At 38.7% G+C, this 21,231-nt stretch overlaps 1 protein-coding gene across 1 annotated transcript in view; it reads left to right on the top strand.

Annotated features, from left to right (window-relative positions):
- The window catches only part of GABRR3 (gamma-aminobutyric acid type A receptor subunit rho3), a gene marked incomplete at both ends in the record, with an annotated part of 41,013 nt that extends 21,112 nt beyond the window's left edge, over positions 1-19,901 (top strand). Inside the window, 4 exons of the mRNA XM_079155697.1 lie at positions 1,048-1,188; positions 4,669-4,821; positions 14,647-14,843; positions 19,599-19,901. Of these exons, the coding sequence (XP_079011823.1) occupies positions 1,048-1,188; positions 4,669-4,821; positions 14,647-14,843; positions 19,599-19,901 (794 nt within the window). The remainder of the gene's footprint in view (positions 1-1,047; positions 1,189-4,668; positions 4,822-14,646; positions 14,844-19,598) is intronic.
- Between the last annotated feature and the right edge of the window lie 1,330 nt (positions 19,902-21,231).

Here is a 21,231-nt window from a genome sequence, read left to right as displayed (position 1 = left end):
AAGAGACAGCTCCCTAAAATGGTATATTCTTCTAACATTATTATGTAAGCGGACACACACTTTCCACATTCTGTAAAGCTCTGGAATTTTATTCTTATATCTAGTCACAATCCTCCACTAAGTATACGTGGGTTCCCCGGGAAAAACCCACTCTAAACATAGACCGCTAATCAAAGCACTGTAAAAGGATTTCTTACCTGGCTCCTTGTCATTTACTTTTACCCGATATCTATTTGTGATAAATCATCTTAAAAGTTGACTACAATTTTTCATAATGTGACCAAAATGCTGGGAAAGACAATGGATGTCTCCTACATACACATTCCTTCCCAGATCTATTAGAAACTTTATATAACACTATGTGATTTTAGAAGAAAATTCCTTATAAGCTAGGTTCATTTTTTAATTTCTTTTTTTTTTTTCTTTTTTGATACTAGGAATTGAACAAAGGGGTGCTGAATGACTATGCTACATCTTCAACCCTTTTTTTATATTTTTCTAGAGACAGGGTCTCACTGAGTTGCTTAGGGCCTCACCAAGTTGCTGAGGATGGCTTTGAATTTGCAATTCTCCTATCTTAGCCTCCTGAGCTGCTGGTATTACAGGCATGCGCCACCACTCCAGGCTTATTTTGGAATTTCATCCAACAGAGGAACAGAATTAAAGCAGCATGAGATCCTAGAGTCAACTCTGAAACTGTGAAGCAATGCTATGGTGTCACTCAGAGGTGACACCTGGCTTCATTTTGTGAAAGAAGGCACCTAATGGGGGAACAGCTATCTGGAGAGTTTTAGCCAGACAAGCTTGTGGGTGCTAAACAAGCTTCACACTCTACTATTCATCAAGGTCTAATTTTTCAAGGATATTTTTCTCTTAAAGGTGTGGGTATGATCAGTCTATTAGCAAACACTTGTCTGCACCTAACATATATGTCGTTGGGCCAACTACTGATGTTACAAAACTAAAAATCATAATTACATGATTATAGGCCTCGTGTAACTTCTAAGTGCTTTTTGCAGTTACCAGAATGGTATTGTCTTGTTTTAGATGCCTACAGTGAGGAGGATCTAATGCTGTACTGGAAATACGGGAACAAGTCCTTAAATACTGAAGAGCATATTTCCCTTTCTCAGTTCTTCATTGAGGAGTTCAGTGCCTCCAGTGGATTAGCTTTCTATAGCAGCACAGGTACAGCATTTTATGTGGATGATTCATCAGCATTTATTAAGCCCCTACTGTTTGCTAGATACACAACATATGAAGAAATCTCAATCAAAACAAGTGTCCTATTTGGCCAAAAATATCACCCCTCCTTTTCACAGGCACCTAGCTACCTCTACTGTTTTAGTATATCATTTCTCACCCCTCATGCAAACACCTCTAACCATATGCCTTGCTTCCACTCTGGCACCTCCATTCTATTCTGAGTACAGCAGACTGAGTGATCTTTTGAATCATAAAGATCGTAGTTCTTTCCTGTTCAAAACTCTTCCATGTTTTTCATCACATTTACAACCAGATTCAAGCTTCTCAACGTGGTCTAACTCCTCATCCTTTCAAGTTTCCTCAAGATCATGTACTACAGATCAAAAAGGGAAAAAGAAATGGCATCTACCCCAGTGGATTAGTTATCACAGCATAATGTACTTGCTGAAAGCATACATCTTGGGCAGAGGCTGCCTGAGTTCCAACCCCAATTGGTCGCTTATTAGCATTGTGACCTTGGATGAGTTGCTTCAACTCTCTAACCCTTAATTTCCTCATCTCTAAATGGGTTTCACAGTACTCTACCTCACAGGGTTGTGAGGATTCATGAGTTTATACAGTGAAACAACTTGGAGTACTACTTCCCAGATGGTAAATGCTCAATAAATATTAGTTAGCAACCAACATCACCTCACTATTGCCCTCAGCATCAACATCATGATCTTTTGAATACAGTCTAGAGCCTTAGGGTCAAAGGTCATTTGAAGGTAACAGTTTCCAGGTATAAAAAAAACTTGCTTTTATCTTAATAATTATTCCTCCAATACTGTCCCTCTGTTTCATTCTCCTGTCAAGTCTCCAGCCATTTTCTCTTTTTATCTAATTTCTCTTTTTTTTCTACTGTGTGGCAGTCTGATGGAAGCAGATGGACCCTCACACACAATCCAAAATTTGGTTCAGAAGCCAAACTGATGATACCATACACACCACAAATGATAGGAAGAGAATTCTTACTCACATAGTGGACTTTCTAGAGAGAGCAGCACAGATTCCCAAGCAGGTCTAAAAATGTGTAGAGAGAACAGAAAGGCATGACTGGGCTGGGGGTTTGGTGGTCTCGGGGTAGAGCTAAGCAGGGGTTCTGTTTCATGTGTCAGGACTTGCATGTTTGAACTTCTCAAAGGTACACAAGAAGAGTGCACTCGGGGTTTTTTTGTTAGCTGGCTCGGATGAGGGGCAGAAGGGGAAGTAGAATTGGGGCTTCAGAGTTCTCAACAGTCCCACATCAACCTGGGGTCAGACTCTTTATTACACTATTCAAAATGATGGCTCCACCCTGTTCCAAGATGGCACTACTTTTCCTGGTAGGTAAAGGAGTTTCTTTGGTCTAGTTTTAACCACATTACCATTCCCACTCTTCCCTTTCCCAAAGAACTGCTAGACAAAGTACCACTTCTCCTTCCTGGTTACCCCCAACCCCACCTCAAAAACTAGATAATCATTCTCCAGAAAACTATGAAGGAAGGAATGATGCGGGACGAGGATGTAGCTCAGTGGGAGAGCACTTGCTCAGCATGCACAAGGCCCTGGGTTCAATCCCTAACTTAAGAAAGTATGCGGTTTCCAAAGTTTATTTCAAGACTTAATAATTAAAAATAACTGCAAACTATTCAGTTCGTTCTCTGTATCTATAGGTTCTGCCTCCATGGATTCAACCAACCATAGAGAGCAAATATTTTTTAAGGGGGAGGGGACCCTACAGAGAACAGGTACAGAATTTTTGTCATTATTATTCCATACGCAATATAATATAACAACTATTCACATAGTAATTAAATTGTATTAGGTATCACAAATAATTTACAGATGATATAAAGTACACTGGAGCATGTGCAGAGATTATACGTAAATATTATACAATTTTATGTGAGGGACTTGAGCTTCCATAGATTTTTATGTCCTAGGGGTCTTGGAACCAAGGACAGATGATGGTAGATGTTTATGTTCCCAAGGAATAATTGTACAGTAACTGACCTTCTTTATGAATTACTTTAATAGGTATTCCTTATTGCTTTTAACCTCACAATAATTATATGAAGCTATAAGGGTAAATGTGGTGTTATTGTATTCTACGGTTACAATTTAAAATCTCAACTACACACAATAATAAAGTGAGGAACACATATGAGACAATGTATAGCTCCAAAAAAATGTATTTTGTAACTTTAAAATGAACTGAGAGTATCTTTTGTTACCTGGGAATGAAATTGTTTGGTGTTGTTTTGTTTTGCAGTGCTGGGAATTGAACCCAGGGCCTTGTGCTTGCAAAGCAAGCACTCTACCGACTGAGCTATATCCCCAGCCCTGTTTAGTGTCCTTAAATCATACATTTCATTAAAGCATAAATATCAACTGACAATAAGAGAAAACATTAGAAAGTGGTTAAAAAAGTAAAGGACAATGAACACTTAATCAAGAATAGAAGACTAGGAGTGGAGCCTGCCAATTCAGTATGGGTTAACTTGGTATATATTTCAGGCCACATGCCTAAATGTTTGCCTGACATGTCCAATAGATGTCATCTTAAGTTTTCTACAAAATTATTACTAAAACTAGGAGAAACTTTCCCTAACTTTTCAATACCTATGATTTATAATCTATAGTCTCTGCATGTTGAATATTTTCAATTAGAATAAACTGCATTTATCATAGAAAAACTAATCTTACCACTTATTCATAACAAGTATGTTTTCATGCTTATTCACTTTGTTATTTATTATTCATTGCTTTGTTTTAGAAAGGGAAACCTGAACAAAGTATTTGTGTGGATATGACCACAATTTGTGCCAAATAACCAATACTACCAATAGGAGTCTAAATAACTCCAACAACAGGAAAAAAAATTTATCACAGACACATTATGGTTTCTATGACACTTTAAAATAATGAAAATAGTTTAGGGATGGCCTTCTCTTTCCTATTTGAATGTCTTGATGCCTAGATTCCAGGTTAGAATACAATGACCTAGTACCTACTATGAACATTTTCTTTCAAATAAAGTGTTCTTTTCATTTGTTATAGCTATTAAAGAGTTCCTTGACTATTATATGCAGGCATCAATCATGTGTTGAAGACTTTCCTTCTTGTAGAAACACTGTAAACATATTATATTGTCTTTAAAGGTCACCCCACACAAAATAAGTACCATTCATCCCTGAACTGCAGGTATGGAAGTTAAGGGGATATTTGAGTCAAATAATTCAACATGCTGAAGTTTAGGTCATTGAACCAACATCAGTGGAGTGCCAGGCCCAGGTTCCAGTTAGGGCTGGAAAAAGAATTGAGTTTATACAGCTCCATGTCCTCTAAGATCTTTGAATCTCAAGGAGCATGTCACATCTCCAAGTGTAGTGTGACCCAAAAGAAGCCTGTTCTAATGGAAACTTTGACTCTTTTTTGTAGGTTGGTACTATAGGCTTTTCATCAACTTTGTGCTAAGGAGGCACATTTTCTTCTTTGTGCTAAAAACCTATTTTCCGGCCATGTTGATGGTGATGCTTTCGTGGGTTTCATTCTGGATTGACCGAAGAGCTGTTCCAGCAAGAGTGTCCCTGGGTAAATAAATCTTTTCACCTCTTGTAAAATGCTAGTAAGGGAGGAAGTCCAGGGAAGGTAAATAAAAACAGGTGCTACATGGAGGGAGAAAGACAATGGTGGTTTAGTGGGGATGCTTAGTGATGCACATTAAGATTACAGTATTCAACTTGCTAGCTTCTAGTGCAAATTGAAATTATAATTGGGCTCTTTCCTTGGGAACAGAGACTTTAGGAATGAAGGCTGTGCTGCTGATCTGCCCCTGAAATAATAATAAGGAAAGAAAGTGGATTATGAAGCATAAACAGTCTCACTTCAAAAAGCTCTCTTTTCTTTCAAAGAACCCCTCCCTTACCTATGACCATTTAGCTTTGCATGATGCCTGGTCCTTAGTATTTGATAAAAATAACCATGCAAGCAATGCATTAGTTCTCATTGCTCTAATTTTTCTCCTAGAAGGGAGGAAGAAACTTCAAGCTAATCCATGTTGTACTGTTAGTGTCTTAATAATTTTCTGGGTGGAGGTGGGGAGGTGGATGCTTGAATTTGGGAATGTGAGTGCTAATTAAAAATTTCGGCCTAACTCAAAGGCCCAAATCAGAAGCAACCACAGTGGAATGATAGGGGCTGAAGCACTTTAGTTGGCATGAGATCTCAGGTGGAGAGACAGTGCCAGCCTCATTAAGTCACCACACAGGGGTGATTATCTACTCCATCTAGTATTTTATATGCCCCTGTCACACACACTGATTTATGGGAACCATTTCAGACCCACTTAGCGGTTATTGAGTCCTTACAAAGTGGAAGGTGCCAAGCTAAGCACTTAGATGACATGTTACTTAATGAGAACCGGAGTGAATCCCACTTGCTTCCTTGACTGGTTTGGGGCAGAGCTCCCTCATTTCATCTAATTTTGTTCTTTCACCTGTAATGCTCTATCTAGAGGGAAGACTGTGGTAAGTGCTTCACAATCATTGCAATTATCACACAATTCATTCCAGAAAGGATGGTTTTGAAGTTAATGTTCACAAATTATATGCATACTTCAAAAGATCATTTGAAAGACATAAATTATTAATATTAATAATTTGTTCACCTCTTTCCCTTATTAAAAGCTTCAATCTGCAAGCATTTGAGGTTTGCATATCTGCAAGGAAAACATACCATCTGAATGAGTAACTAAATTATTTTGACTCTGTCTTCACATCAGAGCATCTGCGTCCTGACCTCAGTACTGCAGCAGGGCAGCATAAATCCAAACAGGAGACTGGGGGCACATTCCCAGCCCTAAAGTCAGGATGAGAAAGGCATTCTAAAAGGTTATGAACATGATTTTCAGTCAGATTCCTCAAGTTGACTCATGCTCTTAACACTGTGAGAGTGACAGCTATAAGAGCTAGCTCCATGGCAGGTTGCAATGAATGGAGAACATGGACACACTACATTTAAGTTGTCCTAGGAAATCTGTGCTTCTTACCTCCACATCTGACCTCTTAGAATTAGAAAAATTCCATACAGATTTATGTAAAGTAATATACAAATCAAAACCCCCATCCTTATTAAAATAGAAAAGGCATTCCTGTAATACTGCATCTTCTCAGACTTAAGCTTCCTACCACCCTAAAGTTTTTCTCAGAGATATTTTGTCCTATTTTACTCTCTCTTCCAAATGCTGTGCCACTTAATGCCCAGAAAGTCCCTGTGACTACCTCTGTCCACCCCACTTGCCTTTTCTCAGATGCTCCTTTACCTTTGCTACAGAATTTGACTTTATTAAGCAGCCTCTCCAAGTCTAAAGCCAAGTATAGTGGTCAAGAGTCCAGCTTCATCTTCCTCATCTGCAAAATGAGAATATTAATACTACTTCCAAAGGTCATCTAATCATTGAAATGGGAGAATTAGTGTCAACTGCCTAACTTGATGCATGGTCCTTAGTATTTGATGAAAATAACCAGGCAAGCAATGTATTAGTTTTCATTGCTCTAGTTTCTATCCTCCTTTAGATATCTTTCTCTTTCCTGCTTTTTACTTCTTCCTTTTATTCTGTAAGGGTGGGTAACTCTCAGCCTTAAGGATTTGCTCATTTTGGGTTTTCCTACCAAATACAGCAAGCCTCTTGGTCCCAGTTACTACCCTTATGAATGTAAATTACACATCTGTGTCCTTGTGTCAGATCTTTCTCTCAAGTTCCAGATGCGTATTTCCAGGTCCTGCTGGATTTCACCTTCAACTTCTACAGGAGCTCAGCATGGTCAGAACTGAGTAAACTACTGCCTCCTCCCACCCCATTCCCACTTCCTTTCTTTACTTTTTGTTCTATTAAGGGTCCTACAATTCACTGAGTCTTTTATATTTGAAGCCTCAATTTCCCTCTTAGTCTCCAGCAGTGGTTCTCAAACTCTGGTCCTAGGACTTATTTAGAAGACATTCATTAGAAGTTAACATGATAAAATATTGTATAAAAATAATGTTTTTCTAAACCAAAAAAAATTGGTGAATAGTATTATTTTATATTTTTGCAAACTCTTAATGTCTGACTCTAGGGCAACTGGATTCTTATCCCTGATTCTGTTGCAGGACTAGGCCTTTAAGGAAACTGAGGCAATGCAAAAGCCCCTCTTCAAACCTCAATTCTTGTGATCATGTCAGAAAGATTTTAGACATATCACCCCAGAGTTTATTGAAGAGATAGGAAAAGGGAAAGGGTGCACTCTCAAGGAAGAGAGTGGGTCCTCTCAGAGAAGAGACGAACAATGTATCTCTCAGACTCTCCAGTTTTATTGGGGATCTCAGAGAAATTTCCAGAAAGTCTCTTGACTCTTGACTGACAGTAGAATGACATCGGACTTTGAAGTCTCTACTACCATGACAACTCTAAATCACTTTAGTCCATGCTGACTGGTTCTAATTGGATTTTTAACCATACATTCTTTCAGAGTTTATGGTTAAGAGAAATTATCCTTATCTCCCTGAGTTTCAGGGTCTAGTCTCTGAAAGGGTCACAAACTCACAAATATCTCCCCCTTCAGGGTAACTTGGCTTTTTGTTGTTGATGTTATTTTTTTGTTTTGTTTTGTTTTGTTTTGTTTTTAAAGTAACAGGCATGAATTTATTAGAATTGGAAAGGCGAAAAGAGGGCACTTTCAAGGGAGAGAGGAGTGGGTCCTCTCAGAGGAGAAGTCCATGACACCTCTCCTGCTTTATTTGGATTCCCAGGGGAGTTTCTAGAGAGCCCCACCCAGGTCTACCTCTTGACTTAACTGACAGCCGAGGAACTACATGGAACACCTCAAAGAGAGGATGGTGTGGTGCTCAGAGTCGGGAAGTTTTGGGGAAATTGAGTCTCCTGTTTTTGTTGTGTTTATACACTTTGAACAGCTCTCAGCAAGCTTTCTTTGTGAGGATTTAGATATTTTGATTGTTTGAGTGATTGGGGGGTTTTGATAGCTTTGGTGATAAGGGAGAGTCCAGGGTACCTGGTAGGGTGTGACATGATCTCCAAATGATAATTTTCTTAAGTGGATATAATTTTGGCTGGGGAAGGTTTAACACCTGGACCCATCTCCCAGGTGCTTGTCTATCAGAATAAGGCTCCCTTCATTGTCACCCTTTTAGTCACCCTTCATTGTCCTTCCCTTGCTCACCCACTCATGGCTGATGAGCTACTTAACATTCCTCCCCTTAAGGACTCAGGTCTCTAAATTCTTTGAGTGTTTGGGTATTGATTGGATGAGGCAAAGTTGCGGGGAAGTGACCCTAAGTTCTTGTTCTCTGTCAGTGGGGTAGGAACAGTTAAGGGTATTGAGCATCAGGGCAGTCCAAAGGTCCATGGTGGCAGCAAGTGGGTAACTGGACAAAGAGTAGATAGGGCAGGGATCATACTTAGAGGTGAATTAGAGTTCCCACCAATATGAGTCTTGAGTGAGGTCCCAGGATGGATGGTCTACTGGTCTGGAGATAAAGATGAGAGGATAAAAGGAAGAGAAAAAGGTCTCCTCACCCTAACGGCATTGAGATTCAAAATCTTATCATTGCTGGCCTTCATATTCCACATGCCATTCTCCTTTCAATTGCCAGTGAGCAAGTTTGTCCCCCAAAAAGACCAAGAGTGAAAGCCTCAATTCTTAAATCTAAGGCTGTGGCATGTGAGGTCTAATCAAGAGATCTTTTGGTCCTTACTAGAGTGTGCTGTAGACAAACAACAATAACAAACATCAGTTATGTCAGGATGTTTCCTCTAGTCACCAAGAATCTGAAGTGGAAAATAGAGGTTCAGAAAAGAGTAGATTAGATGAAGAAAGTAGCCAGAAAAAAAAAAAAAAAAAAAAAATCAGGGTAACCACGATAACCAGTGAGCAAACACCAAATGAGCAAAGCTGAGCAGCCGCGAAGGGTCCCTCTTCACCACTTATTCTTGGTATCACGCCGGAAAGATTTCAGGCATGTTGTTCAGAGTAGAGACATGAGTTTATTAGAAGGATCGGGAAGGGGAAAAAGGGGACAGTCTCAAGCAAGAGTGGGTCTTCTCAGAGAGAAGGAGCCAGCTTTTTATTTTAGTATGCAGAAGCACTTCTCTTGTATTTCTCGTTTCATCAACCAGAATGAATATTTTACAGTGTGCATTCAAGGACCATAATTTAATAACATTAACAATTTTTGCTGCTTTTTGTTTCTGCTGCTAGTGCTGGGAGGTGGAAAGTACAGTGACAGCTAGGTCGGTTTGATGCTGCTGACTTGGTTCACACGGAGGCAACCAGCCAGGTTACCACCACTGCCCCTGCACCATCAGTGCAAATGTCAACGCAGTGAAAACAGGAAACAATGTCTTGGTGATAGTGTCAAATTCATTTTTACTAACAAGAGCCCCTGAAAAAGTCTTAGAGACCCGAGGGGGTCAATTGCACACCTAGAACTGTAACTCTAAAGTAGCTAAACCTTTGCGGTCTTCAAATCAGCTTAGCATGTGTTTTCTGTTTATCCTGTTTTAACCAGTGCTGTGACCTTTGCTGACTTTCCCCTGGTATGTCCCAATAGAGGCCTACCTGCCCAGGGTCATCTTTCAGGGCTCTGTGACATCTGACTCAGGAGAACAAGGAGGAGCAGAAATCCAGCCCTTGTTCTGTGAGACACATATGGGGCAGTGTCCTCCAGAGGAAAGGGCACTTTTTGCTAATTTGCACTAAGCTGTAGCATAGGCCTTCTAATTGCCTATATTATTTCACCTCCTGTTCTTCTTGATCCAGGTCAACCCTCCTACCAGAAAAATATCTCCAAAATGCAAATGTGATCGCACTAATGTACCCCCATTCCAAATTGCTAATGAGGTAAAGACTCTCAGCTTGGAATCCAAGGTGCCCTGAGAGTTTCCAGATACAAAACACTTGGTTTAATTTGAATTTTAGATAAGCACCAAATAATGTTGCTAAATCTGAAACCCTATCCCTTCCCCAGGACACTTACACTAAAGCTCTAGCCAATTTGGATACTGAATATTCTCAAACAGGCCCCATGCCTTACTGCGTTTGTTCTGGCTCTCTCCACCTAGAATGCACTCCCTACCTCTGTTCCTCCATCAAAATTCTGTCATCTCTGTGTAGCCAGAAGTGTTTGCTGATGGGTTAAAGCACACATGATCATTCCCATCTTTGAACAACTTCATATTTTGTGTTTCCCCCTGTCTGTGGACAGGGGTGACCTGTTTTGTCCCTTCTATTACACAGGGATCACTATTGCCCATCCTTTTGTCCCTGCCGTGACTGGCACAAATAGTCATATGCATGTGCTTCATATTAATATATAGCTGTTATGTCACAGCATTTAAATCCATCATGACTTCAATAATTGTTTTTAGTTACTAACTGGAAACAAGGGAAGATGATTTTATTTTCTGGAGAAGATCCACAATTGTCAAGTTTCTGGTAAAGAACAATAGAGGCTGAATAGCATGGAAGTATTGATTGTGATTAGGCAATTCTCACGAGAGACAAGAGCTATCATAATTTGGAATGTGTGATGAGTCAGAAATATTATGCTTACCATTTGTTTCAGTGAGGACAGAATGTGAGGTGATTATAAAGTTATTCAAAGCTATTTTCAGACTCATCAAGGAGGAGTATACCATAGGGTATCTTCTTATTTTACCTCCCTTCTCCTTGCCTTATCTCCATCGCTCTTGCTTGGCCCCTGCACAAAGTATTATGCCATTCTCTCTACTATGTATTACATAATGGGGGCTTACTGAGAAACAGATGTGGTAGATAAAGACAATCAATGTTTTCAGGCATGTAGTCACTTGCAGAGAAAAATGTCTTTTAACAGAGGATATACCACTTACCTAGAAAAGTGAGAATTTAGGGAATGGGACAAGAACAAGTCATTTAACCATTCTAGAGATTGCCAGAACTTCTAATAGTCACTGAACTCTGGTACTGCCTTTGAAGGCAAATGGTTATTAATGTCTAGCCATGGAGTGTTTGAAAAGCCCATCTTCCGTTCCCTACTTTGTATTTTATTTCAGCTTACACCTGTAAGGAAAATGTTTTCCCTAGGTTGAGGGTGAATGGAGATACCTTCTTCCTTCAAAAGAACTACCCACAACACAGCTACTAGAGGGGTAAACAAGCTCAGTGGTTCTAGGAGAGAAGCCTGTCTGCTAGACTGCTCTCACATTGATCAACAAAATGACTACTGGTCCATCATACATGACCAAAAATGGCGAATAAAACACAAAGACGAATAATTCTTTACAGACTGTTCTTAATTCACCCCATGCATATCCTTAAAAGTTAATATGATGAAGTTGTAAGGGCTCAGCTCAGGGGAGCTGAGACAAATGACCAGACTAAATATTTTCTCATAACTTCTTCCTAACTATGCATAGCAATATCAGTAAATGGGAAGATAATTTTCTAATCTCAACACACGACCTTTCTTTGACTAAATGGTCACTTCATATAATTCAAAACTCCTTTATCGGGATGTTAACTTTAATGGATCTGTAAGGAATACTATTTGTCAAGATTAATGTATTTCCAAGGGGCAGTTCAAGACATAATAGGTGTGCTTAATGTTACTGTATAGTCCTAACTTCAAGTTCTACTGCTTTAGGAATCTATATATCAGTTTTCACATCATTCAACCTCCTACCCAACAATCACTCCTCTCCACTTTCTTTTTCTTTTTTTTCAATTATTAATTTTAAACAAGGAAAACCTAGTATGCTTGTTTGGAAATGAATAACACCACCGTGAGTTAGACTAAGCACCCTATTAAACTATGGATAGTTTACTGCTCTCTGGCAAATATAAGTAATACAACTCTTTTTTATTAGCCCAATACTCATCAATTCCAAATACATGGTGAGCATTTTCTCCATGTACATATGTGTCTTTATTCCAAACCCTATTAGCCACTGTACCATATTTTTGTCTATTGAAAAACAAACAAACAAACAAACAAACAAACCTGAGGCTGAGTATGGTGACTCAGGCTTGTAATCCCAGCCATCCAGGAGGACAGCAAGCTCAAGACCAGCCTGAGCAACATAGCGAGACCCTGTCTCAAAATAACAAAATAAATAGAAAGGGCTGGGGTTTGGCTCAGTGACAGTGCTTGCTTAGCATGCACAAGACAAGACCCTGGATTTGATCTCCAGTACTGGGGAAAAAAATAAATTAAAGTTCTGTCCTCCATATCTTAGAAAATCAGAGCAGACATTAAAAAATTTTTGAACTTATGAAGTAAGTTACTAAATAGGAAGATTAGATAAGGCTTCCTTTAGTTTCTCCCTGTGAAATCTTGAAGGAACAAAGAGTTTTGGCCTGTTGAAAAGTATGAAGTAACTTTTTTTGTTCCTCCTAACATAACTCCACATGATTTTGTATCTCTCATGTTGTCTCAGAGAACCTCTGTATGTAGAACAAGTTCTATAATGTTAAAAAGGAAAGGAAATTCCTTTTACAGATCCAGAATGAGAGGCAGTTGGTTTGCATGTAAAAAGTATAGGTTCACAGTGGCTTGGGAATCTGAGGCAGGAGAATCACAAGTTCAAAGCCAGCCTCAGCAACTTAATGAGGCCCTAAGCAACTTAGTGAGACTTTGTCTCTAAATAAATATAAGAAAGGGCTGTGGATGTTGCTCAGTGGTTAAGCACACCTGGATTCAATCCCCAGTATGAAATAGAAAAAGGTACAGGTTCAGCACTCAACTGGAAAGCTCTGAATTCTTCTGACGAAATTTCGGTTACTTAACTACTCTTAGTTCATATTTCTTTTCTGCAACATGTGACTAATTAATACTTATCAAAGTGTGTGATAGGTAAACATTTCATTAAAGCAAACAGGTTTTAGGTAATAATCATGGCTTCAGCTGTACCTGTAATGTAAATAAAAATTTTCACATTTCTACATTTATATATTAAGTGTTTTTTAAGCCAGAGAATTCAAATGGCATGCACTCATATATAGACTGTTGATTTTACTGTTGTTGATGGGAAACCTGGAACTGAGTAAGACAGTGGTCCATCTTTAATGTTAAGAGCTAGAATAACACTCAGGTTTCTTACTCTGGAGTTTGGATCAATATCAAGGTAAGATTCTGGGTCCTCCCATGGTGGCTGTCAAATTACTGGGTTGTATTGGTCTTGATTATACAAACTAAAAACTTCATTTGAAATTGGATGGCTCTATAGAGTTTTCATTTTGTTTGCTATGGGCTCCCTCAGATGGGAACTTCACAGCATTACTGTAGAAAGGATAGAAGTGTGTTGAAAAACTGTCCACACGCTGTGTCTGTACATTTAGGAGTAAATCACAGTGCTCTTCCTGCTGCTTGGGACTCTTCACAACTTACAAAAATCATTAAGGTTTCCATTTGCACCTTCCTAGTGGGAAGTGAAGAAATAAAACCATACCAGTCAGTGTACATTTCAAATATTTACAATACTTTACTTTCTCTCCAGGCAGTACTCTCACAATATCCCTCCGAGAAATTAGTGTAGACATGGAACGGCCCTCCTCACCACCAGGATTTTCCCAAAGAAGTCTCAGAGTCACTTCTTCCTCCATTGCCCTCCAGAATTCTGATCTCTTCACCTCTGATTATCATGGAAGAGAAGAAAAAGGGAAAAGGAAAGGGAATCCCCCCCCAAAAAAGGAGAGGAAGAGAAGAGAAGGAAGGTGGAGATGGGGAAGAGGGAAAAACACTTGACTGGCATTCAGCAGTTTCTGAGTAAATGGGCTGACTCTTCACTAGCACATGTATACTCTGAATTTCAGTTGAACTTTAGCTTCACTAACAATGAACAAAGAAAATAATGACAAATTTTGAGTATTTTCTATGAAAGAATAGTATGGAGGACAGTAATTTTCAATACTACCAAACACCATTCAAAAAGAAATGAGCTCCCCTGTAGCATGAAAGAGTAAAGGTAGGCATGAAGACAATTTCTTTAACAGTAAAAGTTGTGAAATAATGGGAAAGGTTAGTGAAAAACAACCTTTGGGATTTCTATCTCAGAGCATATTTTTACCTTTCTGGGTATGGTTAGAAGTAGCCCAACTGAGGGCAGGAAGAAGCTGGCTCTGTGTTTCTAGATGAAAGAAAGAAAGGACACATTATGTCCTTTCTTAAGGGGTGAGGGCAAGGGAAAGAGGTGGAAAGAAAAAGAAAATAGGAGCTTCTTGGTCTGCCAGATTAACATGTGGAGATTCATCTCCCCACCCCCTACCCATACCCTGGGTCTCCAGACTGATACTGTTCTAGAAAGTCACCAGCTGGTGTGAGCCAGCACCAAATCCAGGAAATAAATGGCTGTGTACTAAGCTTGTCATTATTCTTGAATGGCAGGAATCACCACAGTGCTGACCATGTCCACCATCATCACTGGTGTGAGTGCCTCCATGCCCCAGGTGTCCTACATCAAGGCTGTGGATGTGTACTTATGGGTCAGCTCCCTCTTCGTGTTTCTGTCAGTCATTGAGTACGCAGCTGTGAATTACCTCACCACCGTGGAAGAGCGAAAGCAATTCAAGAACAGAGGGAAGGTATAGCCTTGCTTTGCCTTTCAGAACCCTTCTGCAATGTGGAAAAGCCTATCCTCTTCTATAACCCTCTCCTAACAGGTCCTTGTAGTATGTCTCCATGCCTTGGCAAGTTGGCAGGTTTACAGGAGGGTAACAGTTTAATATAGAACTTTAATCTCTGTTCTGCACTAGCTGGTTTCCTCAGCATCCTTATCCACCTTCACCAGGAGTTTTTGTGCATGAAGGATTTCTCTGAGTGTGCTACTCTCCCCTGACTGTACCCTTTGGAAAAAAAGGGATAGTTACACAAACCACAGCCTCTGAAATGGACAATGATGATGATAGCTAACATGGCATGAGTGTTCATTATATATTATGCCAATGCAAATGCCAACCTTCTAACATGTATTATGTCATTTAATTCTCCTAGTAACCCCAAGAGGTTAGTATTTTATCACTCTCATTTCACAGAGGCATAGTAAGTGCAGACAAGTTCATGCAGCTAAAAGGGAATCAGGGTTTGCTTCTGGATCTCCTTGACTCCGGATGCTATGCTCTCAACCAATGAATGACATTTCTCTCCACCAAGAGCTGGAATTTATTTTTCTCTTCCTGTCACTCAGGAGAGTGGTAGAGCAAAGATGGAAGTTTTTCTCCCACCATATCCTAGGAATAAGGTGCCTTCTGGGCTCTTTGTATTTGTGTGTGTGTGTGAGAGAGAGAGGAGAGAGAGATTGCTTTATAAATATGGACAGATTGCTCTCTACCTGCTTCATTTCACAAGGATTTGAACACCAGTTCCCTGTTCTTGTGAGAAATGACATAAAATATTGTATTTCAAAACGTAACTAGTAAGATTCATTCCTTTGCTAGCCTATTTAAGAGACTGTGTATGTGTACATACATATTATTTTTACTTCAGAATATTATTTAATAAGTTTCGGATTTTTTAGTGACAGCATTTCGTACTTTCAGAATGTTTTTACATCATCTTCTTGATCTGAAAGTTCATATCAGTACCCCAATGTAGCTCCTGCAGAGAATAGTATCACTATAAATGAAGAAAAAGAGTTTTAGTGAAGTAAAGTGATTCCCCAAAAGGCTCAGAGTAAACAGAGCTGCCATTGCAATTCGGATCTCCTGGAATGTAAACTCCGTTCTTTCATTTTATATCCATGAGTCAAAGCTCTAATGAGCTGATTGTTTTATTGCAGATGCTACAATTTCTTTCGTCGACAGCATGTGACCCTGTGTCACACACACATGCATGGTGAGGTGTTCTGCATGTGTGAAGAAACTGGGAGCTTTTAGACTAACCGTGAGCCACAGGGGTGTGTACACATTTCCTGCAGCATTCTTATCAAGACTGACCCACCCACAGGTCTGGGCATAATCTGTGAGTCTGCATTTTTAACAAGCTCCAGGTGATACTAATGCTGCTGACCCACACTGAGAACAGCAATGATTTGGATAATCAGTGAAGTAAGCAGTGATGGAAAAAAAAAAAAATGTGTAACGAGGAAAAGAATTTTGTTTTTGTTTTGATTTGGAAAGCCGTAAATCCAAGAAATAGGCATTGAGGTAATTTAGGCCCACCTCCATCTAGTCCTTTGACTCCCAAACATCCATTGTTTCACTGTCCTCACCAGCCACACAACATGTATTTTCATGCTACCTGATTGTTTTTCACTTAATAATGTCTTAGGTACCAAAATGAAGAGATTCTTTTGAGTTAATAAGCGTTTTCCTTTTTAATACTTTTTTTTGTTTTCTTAGGTACCAAAATGAAGAGATTCTTTTGAGTTAATAAGCGTTTTCCTTTTTAATACTTTTTTTGTTTGGTTTTGATTTTACTGTGGTAAAATACACATAATTTAGAATTTCCCATTTCTTGTTCATTTGTTTGTTTTGGAACAGGGTTGCACTAAGTTACTGGAGCTGGACTTGAGCTTGTGATCTTTCTGCCTCAGTCTCCCAAGTAGCTGGGGTTATAGGGCATGCACTACCATGCCCCACCTAGAATTTCCCATCCTAACTATTTTAAAGTGTATAGTTTGGTCTTGCATGTTCCTGTTGTTGTATAATCAACCTCCAGAGATTTTTCTAATGAATTAAAACTTCCCTTAAAACAGCTCCTCATTTCCTCCTTCCCATAGCTCCTGAAAACCACCATTCTAAGCATCCTCCTTTAAAGGTACAGTTTTCTCAAAGAAATTTTATTTACTGGTAACTAAATTTCTACTTACCACCATAGACCCATGGGTGGAAATAAAGAAGTGATCTAGACTTAGAAGAAATTCCACCAGTGTGTTCTAGACCAAGACTCATTCACCTCACAGAACTGTTGTGAAGGTCAATGTGAAGGTCAAATGATATGATAAATGGGTGTGAAACCTTGGTACACTATAAAACACACATGTATGTTATTACTATGATTAGTGTTAAGAGCGTACACTTTGAAAGAGCAGGAGTTTTCATCTTGATAGCCAACAAAGGCTGATTGAGATAAGAGGACTCTGAAGGAGTAGGATACCCTAGAGAGGAGAGGATAGAAGCATATGTCTACAGGTTTAGGGGCTAATCAATGACACTTCTCTAAATTTGAGTTGGAACCATCTTCAAAGAAAGAGCAAGATGTAAGAATCATACATTTGGCTGCAATGTCACCTTTGTTTTTGTTAAATGTTGCTTAGATCAGAGAGCAGGGCTCACTAATATTTCATCACTGAATTAAAAGTACTTACTCTTTTTGTCACTAGCAAAGCTAAACAATTTAGGGTTCCCCCTGTTAGGTCCGCCTCCTTTTACCTCATTTTCAGAAAATAGACCTGGTACAAATGTGGATCCCAAAGTGAAGACTCAAAAGTGTCTGAGTCACGCATGGCAGTTCCTTTCCCCAGACACTAGTGGGGAATGATTGAGGGATAGTGAGAAAGGCCTAGAATGTTCGGTCAGTGGAGACCCTCCCTATGAAATCATGAAGTCAGGCAAAGCTTCTTCCTAACACCACCACCATCACCACCACCTCCTCCACTGCTCTCACACCCAGTAGATCTCAAGAGCAAAGAGAACAGCAAGGACCATGGAAAGACGCTAGTACTGGTTTTGGCCCAGAAAGGAGAAAGGAAGGCCTTTTTTCTTGTCCCTTACCCAAATGTTTTCCTAATTCCAGGACCTACAATTCAGTCTAAAATAGTCAGATATAGATATACTATAGTTTAGACAAAATATGCCTTAACTATGTGCTTAATTGTGACCTGGAATGAAAAGTAAAAGACCAGTCCTAAAATTCTTTCTACTGAACAAGTGACTTAGAAACTTGTGAAAAATAACAGCCTGTTGGTAAGTTGTAGACTACAAGCTTTAATCAATTACAGGGATCATTCTAGATTATCATAATACAGAAAAAAATGACAACCTTATTCTTCAAAGATTTGTCTTCTTTATCATACTAATGACATTTTTGTTCAGCTAAAAAAGCAATTGCTGGTATGATGGCTCAGCAGTGTTTTGCTTGGCCAGGGAAACCACTGATGAAGCTGTTAACAGTTTTCTAACCTCAGATCAATAGTTGAATATATTATTAATATTACTATCTAAAGTCATTTATTCAGTCTTGATCTCATTGCATGGTTATTTTGTCCATTTTCATTTTATTATAGAAAATATTTACAATTAAAACAAAAAGGGGCAATATAACTCAAAGTAGGGTTCCTGATTTATTCACTGACTATACAACATAGTCTCCATGTCTTTTGAATTCAATGAAATATTAGGCTTTTAAATTACAATCAACCAAATACATATCTTGAAAGAACTTACTCTGTAGCCTCTGATATGAACTCTGAATAATTATGTCTAGAGTAACCTATCCATATTTGATCATTTCTCAACTTCCCTATAGATCAAGAAGTGATTTTGTTTTCTCAAAAAGCAATTACTAACAGTTTCTTGCTAGATACCACCCTTCCTAGTGAGCACAACTATCTCTCTCTCAGTAAAACCTTAGAGAAAAATTTCAGTTCAGATCCAATCAGGTAACACAAAAGCCAGAAGCATCCATAATTTGTTCCTTCAAAAAAAAAAAAAAAGTCAATTTCATGTTTATTGGGCTACATTAGCATCATTTATAGGTGCTTTTAAGAAAAAAAAAAAGACTAGACAATTTGCATTTTACAAAAGCAGCAAATATTGTTCCCTAACCCATTCCCAATTTAAGCATAAATGGATCACCTGATGATATGTTCTGTTTTTGGACAGAAATCACAATGACTGGGCATACTGCTATATTCTCTCTCAAGAGGGAAATAAGTTGAAAAGCAAATCCAATTAGTTCACATTGATGTTCTGGTAACATTCAACTTCAACTCACAAACTTATGTTAAACCATTCATACTACTCGAAAAGAAAAAATAAACAAAAAACATGCACAGAGAGTAATAGTCTATCAGGTCAGGACTAAATGGACTAAATTAGAAAACATTGATTGACATTATGGTAGTACGACATTTACTTGTTTGATGCTCACCTACCTCTATGGGAATAAATTTAAATCTCCTTGATAAATCAGTATCTGCAAGACAGTGTTTCCATTTATTAATAAAATGACTTGTAGTCAGATGCAAAAAGCAAAAACTAGAATTCTATTCTTTAATACAGGCAAAGCATTCTTAGCATTTATAGACACTATTTGAAAAACCTCATTTACATTTTTTCTATAATTCCTATTCATAAAACCATATTCCTGACCTACTAAAAAAAAGTCTTTTCTGACAGATTTCTGGAATATATAATATTGATGCAGTTGAAGCTATGGCCTTTGATGGTTGTTACCATGACAGTGAGACTGACATGGACCAGACTTCCTTTTCTTTACACTCGGAAGAAGGCTCCATGAGAGGACGATTCACAGGCAGCCCCAGCACAGATTCATCTCGGATAAAGAGAAGAAAATCCCTGGGAGGTAACATTGGTAGAATCATCCTGGAGAACACCCATGCTATTGACACCTATTCTAGAATTTTATTTCCTATTGTATATATAATATTTAATTTAATTTACTGGGGTATATATGTATAAAGATAAACTCTTTTTTATTTTTCTCTCTTCTTTTTGGGGTGTGGGGTGGGGTTGGGGGTCAAAACCAGCACATGCTAGGCAAGTGCTGCACCACTGAGCCACACCCCCAACCCAAAGAGGAATTTGTAATGTATAAAATCTCTATTGGAGTCAGAATATGTTTAAAAAATAAACCGGTTGAACATGAATTGGACAGTACTAACTTGAGCTAGGAAGGAGTCGGTTATGTCTCCTGGCCCAAACATGATTAAAGAACAGACTGATTCACATCTAGGAAAGAGTTCAAAGTCCTAGGAGAATTTGACACAGTAATGAGAGTGACAGGCAATTGTGTCTTGGAAAAAACATTTCCATAGGGAAGGGCTTTGTAACTATTTCATCTGGACCCTTCTTCTCTCTTAATGAGAATGTCCTTTATTTAACTGGAGAATAAAGTTGGCCTGTGACATTAACTCAAGGATAATTTCTTTCTTAGCATCAGCTAATGCCAGATTACCTAACAAAGCTGAATCCTCCTAAGGAAGCACATCAATATCAAGGTGGACTACCCACACAGAGCTGGGAGTCCTGTGAAAGACCTCCTTTTACCTCTAACTACTGAGATTCATATATTATTGAGTTCAAAATGAAAAAAAAAAAAAATAGAAACTTCACTCAGCCTTCACTCCAAATATTAAATGAATACTTCCATCACCAATAATAGCATCTAGTGTTTTATAGGTGAGATACAGCTATCATAGCTTTTTGGAGGTCTTGATTAATGACTCTTTTTAAATCATTGACCACCAACATGTGGCAGACACTTTATTCAGTGTTACATGCTGAAAAGCAAAAATGAAATAACCCATTCTTTCCATCCCTGAGCACTCAACCTAGCAGGAATAGCAATGAGTCGGCGTAGTGGATGTTGATGTGGCGGGAGGTACACTGTGCTGTGTCTGCAAGGGGAGACCAAAAGAAGAAAAGAACATCCACAAAGGAATGTGGACTCTCAAGTTATGAACAACAGCAGATGCTTTCAGATATCACACTGAGGGAGAAGATTGAATGAAATGTGTGTATCCACTAGTAATCTTTAGTATCTTTAGTTGAGTCAAGAAAATCAGGCCAAGTAGATATTCAAGACATATTAAGTAGGAAAACCTCCAATAATCAATGTTTTGCAAATTGGAGGTATCATGCTTCTGTGTCGAGCATTTTGTGAAGAAGACATGATTTAAAGAAGAGCCCTTGGCAGGAAATGTGAAAATGTTCCCTTCCTATTTTGACTGCTGGAATTGAATTAGAAGAAATAAACAGTGTATTACTTTCAGTATTTTATTTTTCCATA

The sequence above is a fragment of the Sciurus vulgaris genome (genome assembly GCF_902686455.1).
Source record: "Sciurus vulgaris genome assembly, chromosome: 10".
Lineage (NCBI taxonomy): Eukaryota > Metazoa > Chordata > Mammalia > Rodentia > Sciuridae > Sciurus > Sciurus vulgaris.
This window is presented reverse-complemented; position numbering and strand designations above follow the sequence as displayed.